The sequence below is a fragment of the Cupressus sempervirens genome, chromosome 9 (assembly GCF_028749045.1).
Source record: "Cupressus sempervirens isolate cs-2001-9-10 chromosome 9, ASM2874904v1, whole genome shotgun sequence".
Classification (NCBI taxonomy): domain Eukaryota; kingdom Viridiplantae; phylum Streptophyta; class Pinopsida; order Cupressales; family Cupressaceae; genus Cupressus; species Cupressus sempervirens.
This window is the reverse complement of record NC_143126.1, coordinates 801,659,605-801,679,495: the sequence shown is the minus strand read 5'-3', so window position 1 is coordinate 801,679,495 and position 19,891 is coordinate 801,659,605. Positions and strand designations below refer to the sequence as shown.

The window sequence follows — 19,891 nt, the reverse complement described above, 5'->3', positions numbered from 1 at the left end:
TGCAATGTTTTTGTAATGTCCTATGGTTGTTCAAAAGGAGAAAAAATTGTCACTGATGAATATGATCCATTTTCCTACTTAGATTGATCAGCATAATCAATGGGCGAACATGTATGAGAAACAGAAATTTAAAACATGTAGCCACATTTCCCTGGAAATGCCATCCAGTTTCAAGTTTTACTTTTGGAGTGCTGTTAAAACAATGTATCATCTTCTTTTCTTAAATGATTTTCCATTACAAACGTGATAAAGTTACCTTGAATAGCCATCATCAGAATTGCGAGGCCTGGCCCATGTGGAAGCTGGTCTTGATGTTCTCACAGAATAGGCTTGTTGTGAGTTAGCAGACCGTACACTTGCAACATCCATCCGACTGGAGTGCAAGGGACTAGAGTGAGAACTGGTGCTTGGCTCATTCATACATGGATACTCGTCTTTTGATAATTCCCCTTTGCTCAGGCTTTCAATTAATTCCTGTGAGTAATCATTTAAACATTTGGAAGTATTAGAAGGATTTATATCTTGAAATCTAAATACCCAATGTTGTTCACTATTGGAAACATTTACTTTTAGAAAATGTTACAGTATGTAACTTGTTTGCATCAGGATCTCAAAAGACATCCTAAAAGCCATGTAATTGCAATGTTTTAAAAATTTGTCAAAGAGTACATATAATAACCCTTCCTCCCTCCCAATACAGAGTGTGTGTGCGTGTGTGCAGGTGGGTGGGGCAGAGAGAGAGAGAGAGACTTACAAACTAAGATTTAGTTTGAAGTATTACATTGATAAAACAACAACGAGGTCTTGGATACATGTATGCCAAAAATATATAGAAATCATAAGTATACACATCTAAAGCCTAAGAATGGGAATTAAGTTCAAAATGCCACACAACACAGCTATACTATACAAACTACCATTAAAATTTTAAAAATGTAATTTGTCAAAATCAAACATAATAATATGAAGGCAGTAAAGCCATGCAAGAAACATTATTTTTGTCTTAAAACACTATTCTACTTCCATTGCTCTCAACCTGCATTTCAACTACCCTTGAAGCAACTGAAGGCAATTGTGAAAGTGAATTTTCTGCAATTTTCAAAGTTCCAGGTCTTTTTTATTTCCATTTTTTTCCTGATTTCTTCTACATTTCTATAATATTCCCTAACATGTTTATTTGTGTTTCATATGCATCTGAAATACTGTAGGGTTTATGCTTTTTTTTAAAGACTCCTTTTACTTTTTGAAAGGCACGGTTCTACAAATAAAGTTTATATTTTCAATGTTAGACTTGCAGCAATCAATTATTAAATTAAACGTTTATTTTTATTTCATATGCATCTGGAATATTGTACGGTTTACTCATTTGTTTAGAAGACATTTCTTAATTTTTCAAAGGCATGATTCTACCAAAAACTGTTATATTGTCAATGCAGGACTTGCAGCAATTAATTCTTAAATTTAAAATTTTCATTTTTCAATGTCAAATGTAGACAAAGGGTGTGTATAATGTCCCCTTTTCATAAATATTAGGACACTACAGTAATTACAAGATTCTTTCTGCAATGTTGAATACACATTGTGATATGAATGCAATAACAATGAAATGATATATGACTAGTAATTCCAAATGATATAATGAATTAAAGGAACTAATGAAATGTGATGCAATATGCAGCAACGTGTAATGTATAATGCAATGACAATGTATTGTGATGCAACAATGAATTGAGAAGGATGATATGTATATATTTACAATTGTAAGTCCAATGCCACAATGGATTACAAGATGCTTACAAGACAATGTCTGCAACAATAGTCAAATCCCAATGAGTCAATGGCCATCTCTGATATGACAACATATGCATGCACATTCCCTGCTAGCCATCTCTGATAGACAGTGAATAATATGCTGCTGTGATAGGGACATATATAGGCAGTATGTTGCCTCTGATACTTTCTGCAGTTAATATGTGAACTGCTATTTCCTTGGAGACATCTCTGATATAGAAATATATATATATATATGCTCCGTTATTGTGCTGTCTCTGGTCTTCTGTAGATTACTTGCACTTTGAATGTATCTATATGATTGCGATAGCAACCATATATTCAAATAGAGCAAAAGTCCACAAGGGAGCAAATACAAAATCAATTCTTGATTCACATTTCCATAGTCGATTGGCTTTGATCATAAATATCATTTCAACAGGCAAAATGAACTGTTGTCTCCATTTATCATGTTTGACACTACGATTAATCAAAAAGCACAATATGAGGATCGGCTGCTAGAAACCAATTATGATAGAAGAACAAAATGATTAAGGTTAATCATATGTAATTATCAAACACTGATGAGTATCCATTGCCTTACACATTGGAAATGGGTGTTCCTTTGTTATTCTACTAATTCCAATCTTTTCGACAAATCCAGACATCCTCCTCTGACATTTCCCAAGACTTCTTCTTTCGCACAGTTATTCTTATCAATGTGAATAGACCATTTGTATTAATATATTAACTAATACACCAATATAATTTGGAGTGCTGGCAGTTTGAAATCATCTTAAAGAACGATTATATGTTTGATTATTGTCTTGTTGATTATGTTGAAGATATATATTTGTTGATTCAGGATGATATTACCCAATATGATTGATCTAGTAAATACATGACATGTGACCATGACTCCCCGCGCGAAGCTATTAACTGCTACCTCCTATGATCTCTACTCACGAAATCGATGCATGAGATCACCATCTGCGCCTGCGTGTCTACAGCTAGGTTGCTCTTGTTACTGCCACCATGTTTGTTGCAGCTGCTACTGAAACCCCCTATCTAAACCGTCATCAAAGACTATTTGACTGCCTTCTCAAGATGGAGATGGAGAACCAATGTCTAAGAGACAAAGTCTAAGATAATTCTTGAACTCAAACAATAGACAAATTCAAATACTACACTCCTCAGCAAATTCAAATACCACCAAATTTACCTCTGAGACAACAAATATCAAATCTCACCTGAATTTTGTCATTGGGTAGTTAGACGAACTAGACACATTCAAAGACAAGCAAACTGAAACTGTGGCCAAACATTCCTCTCTAATGTTTGAAACCGAGCAAAAAGTTAAATCATGCACCTCATTATTCCACAATACCGGTACTACACCTTTTTTGGGTGTACAAAAGATTGTCCAAGGGAAAACGTATAATGAGCGTGTGAGGCGTGCTCGAGAGCTAAACTTACAAGTCCAAGGTCTTCCTCCTTATACTACTGACCCTACTTCAACTAGATATTCATTCCTCAGCAATCAGCTTGGCATCTTCAATATTACACTTGATAGATGCTGGCTTAGCCCAAATAGAAACCCCTATCTCTAGTTTCTCTCCCTGACTGACAGGCTTCGGGCTCTTAGGGAAAAGATGAAGTTATTCCCCCTTCCCAATAAGATTTACCTAGACGAGGATCCTACAAAATGACAAGTGACAAAGCTGAAACACTCCAGGTGTCTTGTTCTAGAGCCAAGGTGTAGTGGGAAATGGGCAATTACTTGGAAACTTAGAGCTATTATTCTTAACTCCCCTCCTAGTGGTTTGGAATTGAGACAGGCCTCTAAGCACAAACGACGATCTCAGCTACAGTTGGGCAAGAGTGAGCCCTCCATCATCTCTTTGCTTGTCAGTTACTGGAATTGCAATAACTCTTTATGGTCCTTGCCAAGCCTTTCTCAGGATGCGGTTAGGTCTATTGATATTTTGGTAGTCATTGGGACTAATGAGAGTCTTGTACATCCTCTTCTTGAATACGGAGGATATTAGTGGTTGTCAATGTATAGGGAGGAGGTCTGTGTTTTTGGAGATGTTTGTGGTTCTGGGGGTGTTGCTTGCTTGATTAGAGATGGTCTCTTTAGTACTACCTCGATGGTCCACTCTGACACCTCTACTAGATTCTTATGGATGCATATTGATGGCAAAAGTCGTCATCACAAAGATATCTTCCATGTTGTCTGCTACTCCATTCCGACCTCTTCACTATATGTCATCATAGTGTCCAAGATGGGGACCTTTTTATGGACTTGGACAAGTGCATTTCCTAATTCGCAGCCATGGGCAATATCATCATCTTAGGGGATTTGAATGCATAGAATAGAGATTTATAGACTCATCTTCATGACTAGGGTCCAGACATGACGTGTACTTCAGAGACCAATCCTACAATTCAGGGCTTCAATGCTTTTCCAAGGATTGTCATAAACCTCTTTCTTGCTATGGTTGCTACCTCCTCCAACTTTGTGAGTCATTTGATCTACTAAATCTGAATGACCTCTCTTGCTTCCCTAGTTCTACGCTCTTTACTTGCTGGCCTCACTGTGGTGGTCTAATCATTGTGTACTATGCTCTCACTTGTGCTTCCTTCATTGCCTTCTTTAGTAGTTTCACCATCTCCCGCCTCCCCTTGGCCGATCATGCCCTCCTTAGCATCACGGTTTTCTTTTCCCCCCACCTTGGGCCTCCCCTCTCCCACCCCTCGTTCAGGATGACCTGTCGTGTACCCTTTTCCACTTCTCTGAGAGTGACTATGACCTCTTCACCTCCTTGTTGATCCCTAAGCCTTGTTGTCTATTAGTGTCAAACACTTAGTCATTCCTACAGTAGAGTTGGTCGATCATCACTATGACCATGCCATCCTACTAAGGCTGAGCTATGTATATAGGACTTGTTCATATTTCAGTTGAAGCTGAGCTATGTAATTAGAACCGAGCAAGTCTATGGTCACTAAGTCCTCCTATATATGTTGAGTTTATCAAAACACTATTTAAGCTGAGATATTCAGAGTAAGTCCAAGCCGAGTCATATAGTTTGTGACGAGCAGATAGAAGCCAAGGGACAACATGAATATCAGTTTTGACCTAGCGTTAAAGTATTCATGTGCCGAGTAAGACAATTTTTGGTATATTTGTTTGGAATTACACAAACATTGAGGTAAACCATTTTTAGCCGACTTAATGCATGTGTTAATGATCAAGGAGTCATTTAAGGAGATGATTACACGTTTTCTTGAAGGTCATTAATCCCTATGCAAGGTGATTAACCAATCAGAAAAATGGAAAGTTTAAGTGACAAAAGGGAAGGATTTGGATTGTTGATTTGGATCTAGAAACTTCTCCAAATGATTATAAAAGGAGGATCCAAACCCTATTTTTCAATATGTCTGTGTGTGTATGTGAGAGAAGCGAAGTTTGGAAGTTAAAAGAGAATTTTGAAGAAGAATCAGCTAGAGCAACGAAGAAGAGCAATGAAGGGCAGAATATAGAAATATTAGATTGGATATCAGATCAGAGAGTGGAAAGAGGAGATCCGTATCAACATATTAAGTGCAAACTGAAGGATCAGGTACTAATACATTCTAGCAAGTGTTTCAGGGTAAATCTCTTAACAAATTGGTCCCAACAGACATTTGTAAAATTTCCCAATAGAGTGCTTACTTAGTTGTAAGTTTAAATCCTTTAATCAAAGTAGATTAAATAAGTATTGTAAGCTATTAACAGGGCAAACCCTTTATAGGGTAGATCATCAGAAGTGGTCAAATTGTAGCCCTAATAGATGAACTTTATTGTAGTAGTGAAGATTTGTGGGTGTCATCCCCACCCCAGTCTTACCCTCATCTTGAAGGGTTTCTGGGTAACTAAAATCTTTGTGTTAAGTGTTGATCATTTACTTTCATATTTCATTGATGTGATTAGTTTTTAAATTTGATACATCATTGACATAAATGTTTATATGATTTATGATATCGTTGTTAAAAGGATTAGAGGTGAACTCATTAGATTTGATAATTGTTTCAAAGAGTAAAAGAAATAGATCCTGATTCCTCTCAATATCTAACTTTCCCAATAAACTTCCAACAATTGGTATTAGAGCATTGTTCTCTTAAAAGAAATCTAACAACTTAAGTGTTAAGATCTTGGAGATGGAGACCTAAAAGTTGGGAAAAATCATTGAAAATCAAAAGCTTGACATACAGCTTGCATTGTAGCAACTTGAAGCAGCAAGAGAGGAATTGAAGAAATCTTTAAAAAGAAGGAAAGAGATGGCAATTCAAGAGAATGATACACAATACCAGGAGGAAGAAACTGAAGACCTACTTGATGATGGAAATTGCAGTTAAAGTGATGCAGTAATTGCATATCTATTGGTGAGGTACAACACACTGAATGAAGAGATCAGAGGACTAAAGAAAGAACATGAAATGCAATCAATTAGGCTTTGTGAAGTGACCAAATAGAAAAAGAAAGCTAAGGAAGACAAGATAATTGCTAATAAAGACAAGAGACAAATGGCCACAAGACTTGATGAAAGGACATCTGATGTGTGGAAACTCACACACAAACAATTTGATATGCTCAATCAATGGTTAAGTGTAAATCAAGAGCTGAATAGGAAAGATGTGGAGATTGCAAATCTGAGATTAAAAAAATGATCATCTGAGGAATGAGTTGAGATCTGAAAAGGAATTCATTGAAACGCTGAATAAATTCAAAGAAGCTATGAGATACAATGAAGAGTTGATGAGATCACAAAGAAAACCCCATGACACATCTGGACTAGGCTATGTCGAGCACCTATTGTCTACCAAGGAAGGAGAATCATCAAAAAGTGGAGAATGGAGGAATACAAAGCCAAGGAACAGTAAACCTACATGTTATCACTGTGGAAAACCTGGTCATACATCAAATGTTCACAAAAGCAAGATTGGTAAGCAAAACCCTAAGCCCAAATTCAATGGATACTATTTTAATTGTAAGAAACAGGTACATTAGGCACGTAAGTATAGATCCAAAGCTAGCAATACACCAGTTGCACCTAGATTTTAAGGATATTGTTACAATTGTGAGAAGTATGGACATAGAGCTCAAGAATGCAAATCGAAGGAAAAACCTAATTAGACACCCAAGAAGCAAGGAAATGCACCTAAGCAAGATAATTCGTACAATTGGGATTACAACAATGGTACAATAGTCATTTATGTGGTGGATATGGTCAGATTGCAGAAAATTGTATTAGGACACATTTCAAAGGTAAATCCAAGAGTTGGATGAATGGTAGTACAGTTTGTTATAGTTATTAGAAGATTGGAAATTTAAGTAGAAATTGCAGGACCCGAGCACCCACACCTAGCAATAAATAGAACAAAGGAAAAGGTATTGTTGATGTAGAAAAGACAAAAAATCAGAAGAATCAAACATGGAGAAAGAAGGATAAAGGTAATAGCAATGGAGCAATTGATGCTAAGAATCGTGATCACCCAATCCAATGGATCATGTGACCACACTACCTCAAACTAAGTAAAGAAGGTATGCGAGGAATTGTACTTCAAATGATATATTATACATCAGTTCCTAACATGAGATGTAGCGAAGTCCATATTTGCACAAGATGAGATGCATCAAGACAAATCTAAAGTGTGAACCAAGCAAAGAGCACACATCTCGAGTTGGAGCATAGTTGATGTCGAGCATCAATATCAATGTCAGTTGTGACCGAGTTACAGTGTGGAACAAGTTATTGTGTTGATCGAGTTGATGTGTTGATCGAGCCAGTGACTGGAAGTATATAGGATGAGTTGTCATATGCAAGCCGAGACAATTGTCACGCATTTTGTAAACACCTACTAAAACTATGGAGCATTAAATGAAAGAGCATTTTGATCGTTTGAAGGTATTTAGTTGATTTTGAGTTCATTTTTCATTCACCTCGTGATTAAGAACTCTCGGAGCAATATCAAGGTGATTGCAAAGTGATTTGTGTGAATTGCAAAAAGATTCTAGTGCATGTTGTTGACCAAACTATGTAAATGTGTAAAGTTTCTTTGAATTGAGTTGATTAAATTGTGAAATTGTTTGTAGTTCAAACCCTAGTTCGCAATGGCATCATCTACATCTGCAAGTGAGAAGAGTGAGGCATTGAAGGAAAACAATGCTCAAATTGTGTGTAATGATGCATTTCCTCATACAAAATTCAAGGCATATCCAAAATTTGCGATGACTAGAAACTCTCTGGAGCGTTGTCATCTATTTCACCCTTTGTTATCATGGTGCATGATTCAAGATCTTGCTACATGTGCAAAATTGGTGAAGTCAATAAATTTTGAATTGAGGAATGCATATGACAAGCTATGCGAGAATGGAGCACTGAAGGAGGAAAACAAAATCATTGCCGAGAAAGGATTAACTCGTGCCCTAGCTTTTCCTAAGGTATTCAAGGTTGAATGGATTAAAGGTGTTTCGAGCAAGTTGCATGATATGAAATTATGGCTAGAGAATAGGCTAGTTAAAATTACAAAATTCATCATACATCATGGAACTGGTTACCCTAGCCTTGACCGAGTGAAGCTCGTTCACTAAAAGGCAAGACATATAATTGAATAACCTTACTAAGGTGAAGTGGAATTGCCGACGGATGTCCATTGATACAATCATAGATCCAATCAATTAGTTTGTAGTCAGAGTGATTGCACATAAGTTCTATCAGTCAAGTCAACTGGATAATGTGCCTTGTGTAGTGGTAGATATGAGATACAAATTAGTCAAAAAGGACCATAGCTACGACTTGAACGAGCTATAATTGATTCAGCTTGTAGAAAATCTTGGAGCCATCAAGAAAGCCAAGAACACCTGATGTACGTTTGGCTCATTTATATTATGTATATTCTTTATGTTCAAAACTCAATTCCCACAATTGGAGATGTAGTATGGGATAAGGATAGACCTGTGGGCAGATTAACGAATATATTGAAAAACTTGGTGATAATTTTGAAACAATTTTGGATGGATATTTTGAAGATTTCAAAAGGAAAATGAAGAACAGGTTAAGAATATCTAAGTTGGTGGTTGATCAATATTATGACCACATATGCTTTATGGTTGATACTGACTGTACATATGCTTTACGGTTATACTGAGAGTGGCATGGCTAAGGCCAATGCAGTATGAGGTTAACATTGATGAAATATCTACTGCTATTACAACACTATTAGCAGAAGAAATTGACAAGAGAGCTGAGACATTTAGTACATATGAGACTACCAAGATCAAAATGATGATGCAAACAAAGGTCCCTAAGATGGACAAAAAGAGGAAGAAAATGATCCATGACCTAGAGGGTAAACTTGGAGAATCACCAATGGAGGGTAAACAAAAGGTAAAGGGGAAGATCATGGTAGTGAAGGTGACGATGATGAAGAAGATGAAGCTAAAGGCAAAGAGATCATGTTGCCGAGCCTCAGGCACCAAAAGGTAAAAATATTGTAATTGTTGATCCTATGGTGAAAAGGAGCCTAAAGAAAGTAGTTATACCACTCACCTCTACACAAAGAAGAGTTACTAGACAAGTATCCAAGGCAGCAAGTGCTGCAGCTGCCGAGCCAAAGAAAGGGCTAGTAAAGATAACCAGGCCCGCTATAGGCAAGACTCCAAAGAAGAGAACATTAGAAGCCAAGGAGACCGAGCAAGGTCAGCAGAAGAAGAGTTCGAGGAGAAAAAATGTCGTTAAACCTGATGATGAAGAGGATGATGAAGACGAGAGGACTGAATCTGATGATCTGAGCAAGTTTCAGATAGTACCAAGGAGAGCTCCTCAAGTTATTGAAAAGGTATGTGAGACTATAAGAAGTTTAGCAAGCTTAACAAGTTTCAAATGTGTAAAATATGATACTTTAGATAAAAGTGATAAAGAAAAAGTAGAACAGGTTGTTTTGGATATGATGGTGACTTTTAAATATACACCAATAGTACTAGGTAAGGAATTGCAATTATAAATAAAATTGATGCAAAATGGAAATGGGCACTAACCACTGAAAGACAAATAAGGGAAGCTATATTGGCCCAAACTATACTTAGTTTAGGGAAAACTCATATGTCTATAGCCTTAAGAGACTACGCGAAGAAATTTGTGCCTAAGACAAGGGCATATAGAATTTGGAGAAACAGAATTGAGGATGTTGTACAAGAAAGCACAATTGTTTGGAAGAAAGCTTTTGTGTTGATGTCGAGAACAATGGAAGAGGAAGAAAAGGAAGATGACAAAGTTGAGATCAATAACAAAGAAGACTTGTACAATGATGTTGAACAGCTACTAGAAACAATAGAGAAAATGGCTCAAGAAAAGGAACAACAAATAGAAACTCATCATTGAGGATGAAACCCTTGCTACTACTTTGCCCAATGTGACTATAGCTGTCAAAGAGAAAAAAATTAGTGTCTACTAAGTTAGAAAAAGAGAAGCGAGCTCCTAAATCTATCAAAGACACTATGATTGAGACCACCAATCCGGTTATTGTGCAAATTAAAGAATATCCATAGATTGGAAAGACAGATTTGGATCAACAAGTAACCGTGACACTGACAAAAACACTTATAACTATTGTTGATTACAGCGCACAATTACAACAGAGGACAATTGTTATAAATGCGGAGGAACATAGTGTGCCCACTATTGAAGAGAAAAGAGATGGAGAGCCTGCTAAGGCAGATCAGACTATAGAGGGTCATACTGATGAGATGAACACTCAAGTAGATACTTCTACTACTGGTGAAATAAGACCACAAGTCTCAGGACCTCTTGCCGAGGGAACAAAGGAGACAGTGTCACAAAGTGTTGCAAGGACCGAGGAATAGGGTCAAGAGCCAAAGACAGCTAAGGAAGAGAAAGGACCGAGTGTGGATGTCTCCTCACACTCTCTACAGTTAGCATTGCCGAGTAGCAGCACCCCAAAGTCCAAGATGAAGATGTTGAAGAAGGCTAGATCACCTGGGAAGCTAATAAAACTTAATGAAGTTATAGTGATCTCGAAGTATGAAAATAATAAGTTGACTTATGAGCAAAATGCAAATCTTGTAAGATCTATTAGCAAGGAAGACCAGGCAAGAAGAATTGTGAAGGGAGCATCAGTAGAAACAGGTACTACAAGAGATTAAAGATATCTTTGTTGATGCTTATGAAATCAAAGAAGTTGATGAAAAAGTCCCAATAATGAACCAATTAGTTCATATTGTAGAAAAGGTAAATAATGATGATATTGAGGCTAATGATAAGCTCATGAAATGGTCCAAGAAAAGATTTGAGAAGAAAGTTTTGGCGAAAGTGTCAACTGAAATCGCCATAAGGCAAGTTGAACTTTCTGATCTTATAAATACAGAGGGAGTTGTAATGAATATCTGAACTTTGTATAAAACATCATGTGACGTACCAAGATTCACTCAGGATATTCAAGATAAGATTGAGAAGTTGCAATTAGATTTGAAATCTACAGGACATTCTTTGAACATGGATGCAAGTTCAAGTTCTATTCATTATAATAGATTAATATTTGGCCAAGGGAGATTGGCTGAATTGCAAGCTACAGATGGCAAAATTCGAGCAAAACTTATTTCAATTCAGTCAATGTTGATACCTCACTTAAAGGTTATGTAGAGAGAGTTGTCGTTACCAAAGGAGATAGTTAAAAGAGATTTACATCTCTCTATTGTTGACAGTTTGATTGATCTAGTTGCTCAGCCAGAAATCAAAATTCAAGTTTTGGAATTGTTGGGTGGATATTTTGCAACTGACAGTTTTTGGGTAAAAATTCAATTGCAAAATAGGATGACCAACCACAGCGTGTGAGACAGAGTCTCTCCTACCTTAAAGGGAAGCTCCCCCTTCTCACCATTCCTTGGATCAACTCAAGGTAAGCAAGAAGTCAAGAGATTTTGTAAACAAGGTGTTACTAATATCCTTTCTTCTTAACTTTCAAGAAAGGATCCACTTACTCATATAACGAATAATGGGCAAGGTAAATCTCTAACTACACTTCTATCAAGAGTTGGAAACAGTGATACTGATAAACTTCCACTAACTCAAAGGCTAGCTAAAAATGTACTGGTTTGGCTCTAAGTCCAGTCGTACTTCTATATAGAAAAACTTTACAATTAGGGCACAAAGACTCCTAAAAGTAAAATACTACTATTTGTCGAATTAAGAAGAAAATATAAGCTACAGACAAAGCTTCTAACTATACACTTTCACAATTGCTCCTAGTCAAAGCTCTGGCTTCCATTGTTTCTTAACTCTTTTCAATTCAATTCACTAGAACAATTACCAATAACACAAGACAATATGAATCAAAGACAACTTGGATAAATCATAGACAAAGCTTACAATTCACTCAAATTACAATCTCATTTAATCAAAGTTAAGTCTCGAATGCTCCTTTGTATTCACTTTCTCTCAAAATAGTGCTTACACAAACAAAGTTATGCTGACACAATTTCTCTAGAGTTTTCTTGCACAAACAATAATGATAATTTTACAATGAGGGGGCACTCCTTTATATAGGCAAAAAAGTTGAGAAAAATGTGGAGGAAAAAGAGGGAGCAACTCAACCAACTTTGACCTAGTCTAACTACAGAAAATAAAAGGTTACATGCAACTACACATGCAACTCATATTACATCTTTTTACATACATGTAACTCGCATTACATGTAATTACACTTTTTCACGTACTGCATCTTCTACAACTACTAACATGAAACAAAACAACAATCTTAGAGATTGTTTCTTAATGCTTTGAATTTGACAATGATGTCACACACTGTGGGAAGATCAACAATTTCCATTGTTTTTGATATGACTTCAACTCTTACTGCATTTTCATGTGCTGATTGCACAACTTTGGACTTTCATGTTGTAGTATCTAACAGGTATTTTGTCAAGGATTTGTACAAAACGAATTTGTTCTTTGTGTGCGAACCAAAATCTTCAGAATCTAAATCAGCATTGATTCTGATTGTATATTCGGAAGTCACTCTCTGCTGCCAAAAGATTATCAAAATCATCAGTAACACGGCATCCCATTTGTTCCAAATCACAAGTAACACTTGTCTCAATTGCTTGACAATCTTCCAGAGCAACTTGCATCTTTGTAATCAGCTCCCTTAATGTCTCTTCCTTATAACCAATGAGCCCTTGAAATCTGAAGAACATCTCACGTGATGGAAGAATATTACATGAGACCATAGCATCTAGATCAAATTTTATCATTTCATCCCAATCATCAAAGATTTCTTTCAAGTTATCTGGTTCCAAGGTCAAAGAAGAAATTAAGTTTTGTTACATTTCATTCATCTCTTTGCCACGTCTAAGAATTGCAAATGTCTCTATGATGGCTCGAACTCCTTCGCAAATGATTTCTTGTATTCAAGACTTGGTAGCTTCAATTAAACTTTTCACTTTAGATGTTTGAGATATCACAACACTTTGAAAAGATTGTTTTTGGATAACCTCATTTAAACAGGGAATCTCTTGTTTTAATTGATTCTTCTTTTCCCAAAGTTCATGATTTCTTTTTGATACATTTGTCAATGCATCTTGAGGATCCTACAAATAACCCAAATGAGATTGCTTTCCAACTTCAACCTTAGTGAACTTGTAGTCAGAATGAGTAAGTTCTTCAACAGGTTTATCTATCAAAGACTTAGCTATCTCAACAAATTTGGTTTTATCGAAATCAACTAAAATTCTAGAAACAATCTTATCTTTAAAAGATTTGGATTTAGTTTTCTTCACAGGAAGGTTATTTAAAGGAAAAACCACTTTCCTTCTCTTTGTTGTTATTCTACTCAACCATGCAGGCAAGCTGAAACTTTCATCTACAGAAGCAGGCATAGTGGAGTCCATTGGCATTGATCCAGATTGTATATTTGTAGTGACTGAGCATGATTCAGTCTGTATTGCTAAAGGCATAGAGACATGTTGAGAAGACTCCGTCATGAAGAGTTTAAATCCTGTCAAAGATGTATCAAGTTGGGAAACTTGAGCACTGGTAAGAGTTGGGAAATCACATTTGCTAAGTGATCATATTGCTCATGTGCAGGAACATGAGGAGCAACAAATGAAATAGGAAGAGCCATGGTGTTAACCTCCAAGACTAGAATGGAATGAGTGAAAACAATAGAGAATGAATCTACATCATCATCAACCTCTTGCAAAAAGGGTTCTTCATGTAGAGAAGACGTGCAGGCTCGTGCAGGATTTGGAGGAGATGTGATCATGATTTCCCCTTCTTCATCTGAAACTTCTTTGTAAGATTTGTTTCCAATTCTTCTTTTGATTATGCTGTTGATTCTTGAATTGGCTCAGGAACTTGATATGATTTAGTTCCTTTTCTGCCCTTCAATTTGAATTTGAGAGCACTCTTGAAATTTGAAGATGAGGCACCATCTTTCAATGTAATCTCCAATTGTGATTTCCTGCCGAGAGGACCAAAACTTCCACAATCCAGGCCCATCTTAGAATTTACTCTTTTAAGGCCTTTACTTTTCAACCATTTGTTAGTGTTTACTAGGATAGATTGAAACCTATCCATGATAGATGTACCTTCCTTTTGTTGCAATTGAATAGGAAAATGGCACTTCTTATCAAAACCGGCTTGACGGAACTCTAGATCAAGGATGTCGCCATCATCTTCAACTTGAAAATCTAACGGGATTTCCCACATATTAAGATCAATTATTTACTGTAATGTTAACCTGCAGTAATCCATCCTCATGATGTTAAGCTCTGTTCTCATATCAATCCAAATATCCTCAATGCGATGAACATGAGTGTAGGCTCTTTTTATCTTAGAGTTCATCTCTCAATAATCAAAATCAAATCTAGCTTTGAACTTCTTCAATGTAATCAACTGCAATTCTGCTTCCATATTCTTTTCTTTAGGCACAGAAACAATTGAATAATTGCCAATAGAAAAAGGCTTAGCTAAGGTAATGCCAAATCCAGGCCTATGTGAAGCATGCTAATCACTCTGCAAGTCCATGAGTTGTCTTGCTAATTCCATCCTAATGATTCGATCTGTAGCATACCTAGGTAAGGTATACGGCTCTCCCTTGAAATATCCAACTCTCAAGTATGTGAAAGTGAGAAACTGAAGAAAAATGCAGCCGTACTGGTTCACCTTCTCCCATGCTGCATCAGATACTCTTTTGATAGACAATTGCTTGTCAAACAAACACCTGTAATGTCCAAAAAAGGCATCTTGGACTCTTCTGTAATGGAATTTACTGTTAGCCAAAGTGATTTGGTCATAGTAATCCCAAATAGGTACTTAAAGACGATCTCCTTTGGTAGAAAGACCAAAAAAAGATCCCATGGTAGTAGGAATGTAAACTAGCTAAGAATTCATATGAAAAGGCACTGATGTTCCTACATTGCATATTTGTTGGCAAAGCGCAGTACTGATAAGCTACCCACAAAAGATGTGTTTTTTATTCTCCATAATTTGAAACATAAACTTGTACATCCACGGCTCAAAATTAGAAGAATTTTTAAGACCACAAATCCTACTGAGAAGGATGATGAGATCCTTATACTCCTGTTTAAAATTTGACCGATGAAGAGTCTTTGGCCACCTAAAAAAATTACTTCTTTTATTGTCTAACCAGTAAAGGTTAACATACTTTTGATAATTGCTCTTTTGCTCATTCCAACAAGCTAAAGACGATTCTTTAGTCAAATCAGCACATTCTAATTTATGCAGAACTTTGAAGATTTGTTCAATAAATCCAGGGTCAAGGCTAATGATAACCTTGCCGTCAGCATCTTTGATAGTCCTTGTCTTAGGAGTAAACCGCCGTGCACATCCATAAATAAAGTCAGGTTCTATAGCCACCATGGGAAACGTAGGCACCAAGTGGATGTTGCTTTTCCTAATGCACTTCATTTCATGAGTAGCTGGAGCTTCAACTCTTTGTAGAAAATTAGCCACATCTACATGACCAATCTTCATGTCCAACACGTTGTCCAAGACAGATGTAACTGAAGGAGATGCATGAGCCAATTCCTTCTCATATTGATATTTCATTTTGCCCTTGGATTTGGATGGCGAGGACATCTTGTGCTTGTGCTGCAACACAAAAATCCCAAAACATAAATACATCATCAGAAAGAATCTCCATGCAAGTGAGTTCCAGAGTAGTAGTGAAGATTCGAAAAAGGGGTGACTTTGAAAGAGAACGCATATGCATATGCAATGGAATGGAAAGTGAAATGAAATGAACGGAATGTGGAATGAAAATGATATGAAAGTGTGAAAATAGAAAATGGAAAGAAAACATGCGAAGGTGAAATGCATGGGAATGTGTGCAAAGTGAAAGTTGTTGATTTCAAAAGTGACTTAACATTTTCAAGGCCTTATTGGATGAAACATGCGTACATGTAAATGCAACTTGTAACAGAAGGTGAAAGGTAAAATGAGATGCAAGTGTGAGTGAAAGATACACTTTATCTGTATATGTGGATGAAGGCTAAGATGTAAAACATGGAATGAGGCGGAAACATGTATTTACTTATGTAAGCGCGAATGCATATGAAGAGATGGAAATGAAAAATGAAAGGTGAGATAAATGAGTTTTATAGTCACTTTTGGGAAAAAAAAAAAGAAGAGAAGTCAAAGTGAACACGAAGCGAAAATGACATCTTTTTCTCTTTTCAAAATGTGACTTTTGATCAAAATCAGACCTTTTGGATGCAATTACACGTAAGACATTACGTGTAATCGTGTCGTGCGAATGAAAGCGGAAAGTGAGATGAGTGAAAACAGAAATAGAAAATGGGATTACATGCATGTGCGGATGGCGAATGAAATGAAAAACATATAATCTCATTTCGTTGAATGAGATGTGAGATGTAATGACATGGAAATGGAATGTGAAAGATGACAATGCTTTTGCATAAAAACAAGTTTTTGGGAAAAAACTCGTAACTTCTCCAAATGGAGAAAAATCAACAAACAAGCACACAAAACCAAAACAAAAGAAAAAATGTACCTTTAAAAAAAACTCAAAACATGTCAAGATGCAATGCACTCCAGAGTTCAAATTTGAAATTGGGACTTGTGGAAGAACCAAAATCATGAAAATGAAAGAAAACTTCATATTTAAAAGAAAAATGCACTTTCTAAGGCAAAGATATTTACAAATGGAAACCATCTAACGATTTCATGCATAAAATCAGCAAAGATAAGCAAGAATTAAAATGCAAGAAGGAAGAAGTCCACTTACATGAACAATAAGTGCCAAATTTGAAGAAAAAAGATGCTCTTTGTTTGAAAAATTCTTCAAAAAATGATGAGACCTTTTCCAATCTTGCAAATTCAAAAGATAGAGGGCAACACACATGGAGATTAAGTTGCAAGATGCCAAAACGTGCCCTAAATCCTCTCCAACTTCCAATGTTTTCAAAATTTCATGCTCTTGAAATGTTTTTGAAAAAAACGTGTTTCTTCAAGGTTTCCAAGTAAATTGATTTGGTGTTTAAACACCAAAATATTGATCACAATGCAATGCAATCCACTAATAAGGCCAAAACGACTTGTCTCCAAGCAAAAATGTTTTCAAAATTTCAAGATTTGTGGAGTTTTTTGCAAAAACGTGTCCTAGATTGGGAGATCCAAAAACATTTTTCAGCTCACTAAACTCATTTTTTATGGAGGCAAAATGATCACCAAGTAAAAACACCTTGAATGCAAGAGATTTCATTCAAATCCATGGAGAAAATCTTGAGTTATGGCCAAAATCGGATTCTTGGTGAGTAAGAACACATTTTCTTCTCAAAATAGGACATTTTCATGGTCATTGCATATTTTAAAACATGTCTTCATGTAAAATCGAACCTTTTGAGGTCTATTACATGTTTTAAAATATATCTCTATGCAAAATCGCACTTTTTAGAGTGCATTGCATGTTTTAAAACATGTTGATAGGCAAAATCGGACCTTTTGAGGCCTCTTAGATATTTTAAAACATGTCTCACATTTTTGATGCTTAAGCATAAAAACACTACTTTTCGTGTCATTGCATCAAAAAAGTCCATTTTCATAAGCTTTTGATGTAATGGCATGAAAAGTATCCTCAAAAGTGAGTTTTATATGTAATAACATGAAAAGTTTCCACTTTTCATAGTTTTAACATGCAAATGCACATAAAAAGTCCACTTTTGAGGACTTTAAGTCATGTATTTCGCTTAAAACTATAAAAATGTCATCAATATGGGTCAAAAATAATATTTATATATCACATTATTCAATATAACACATAAACATTAGTTTAAAGTGACATTTAAATAAGTATTTGATTTTAAAATCCAAAAATTAAAACTGTAACTATATAGTTCTATAGTCACTTTAAGTGAAAAATTAAAAAGTAACTCAACTTAAAATTATAACATAAAGTGCTCTATAGTCACTTCAAGTTATAAATCAAAAGATAAAGTAACTTAAAAACATAACAAAAAGTGAGTAAAATGTAATATTTACAAAAAGTGAATGTCAAATTGAAAATATAACATCATATTTTTAATTCGTGCTGTTGCATCTAAAATGTCCACTTTTGAGGCACTAAAACGGACATAACTCTTGACTGACAACTCCGTTTGACCTCTAGGTTAGACCAAAACAAAGGGAAAATCGAAAGGCATGACATGAGCAAATCCAAAGGACTAAAAACAAGCAAAAGCAAAGAAAAGATTGTGAAGGCTTCAAAAATCAAGCAAAGGCTCAACTGAAAGCAAAACAAAAAAAACTTGACGAAGGCCTTCAGTAAAACAATTCAATATTCGAATTGATATGAATCAATCGATCAATATTAAGCAATTGAATATCAAATTCAAGCTTAGAGAAATGCAAAACTAGCTTTAAAAAGTTTCTTGTTGTTACCAACATTTTGTGGTGACAAAATGCAAGACAACAGGAATATGTCAGATCGAGTTGGGATAATGCATTGGCAATGATTATATAGATTCACAAACCCTTTTTGGACAAATATGGTTTGACCCCATCACACCATCAACCATGAGTGACAAAAACAAGGGGGAAATGAACATAAAGGGGAAAATATAATTGGTAATGGACATGAGAAAAGGCATGATTCTTTGAAAAAAATTGTAATGTATACTCATTTTGAACATAGAGTATGTCAGAAGTCATGTATATATATTGTATATATTGAAGTCTTTATGAAGACCGAGTCATAGTCAAAGGGGGAGTACCATTTTTCAATTTTGGATGATGTTCGATCATGACAAAGTGTTTTTGCTACTAATGTCAAAGAGGGAGATTGTTGATCCCTAAGTCTACAACATGCCTGAGTAACAAAATCCAGCAATAGCGTCTTGCTATGGTATGGGTGGGTAGATTTACCATTCGGACACCATAACTCCAGATATCCTGCCCAAAAACTCTATTGGCAAGGCCCTTCCTAAACAAGGATGTTGACAATGGCTTCAAGAACCCCTATCTCCACAAGGATGAGGATGCCGACAGTGTCCTCGAAGAGGGGTAACCTTTACGACAGATAAAGGTTTCGTTCTGAGCCTATGCCTACCTATATGAGGATAGTGGCCTCAAATAGAGAAGAAGGGAAGGGTAATTATAAGGATGGGTAATCAATGTAAAGGAGGATGCCGGCCTCAAGACCCCAAGCGCCATCCAGGATGAGTAAGCCGACTGTGTCCTCGAGCCGAAGGGGAGGGAAAGGTGAAGAATTGATTATCCCAAGCCTGATTATGTGTCTGTGTATACGAGAGAAGCGGAGTTTGGAATCTAAAAGCAAAGTTTGAAGGAGAATTAGACAAAGTGACTAAGCAAAGTAGTGAAGGGCAGAATATAAAAACATCAAATTGGAGACTAGATTAGAGATTGAAAAGAGGAGATCCATAATCAACATATTAAGTGCAAACCGAAGGATCGAGTGCTAATAAATTCTAGCGAGTGTTTCAGAGTAAATCTCTTAATAGAGTGGTCCTAATAGACCTTTGTAAAATCTCTTAATAGAGTGCTTACTTGGTTGTTAGTTTAAA

General features: G+C 36.0%; 1 protein-coding gene across 1 annotated transcript in view; it reads right to left on the bottom strand.

Annotated features, from left to right (window-relative positions):
• LOC149541130 (SNARE-interacting protein KEULE-like) overlaps positions 1 to 19,891 on the bottom strand; it is a 292,714-nt gene that overhangs the window by 35,518 nt on the left and 237,305 nt on the right. Inside the window, exon 18 of the mRNA XM_089802124.1 lies at positions 257 to 474. Coding sequence (XP_089658250.1) covers positions 257 to 474 — 218 coding nt within the window. The remainder of the gene's footprint in view (positions 1 to 256; positions 475 to 19,891) is intronic.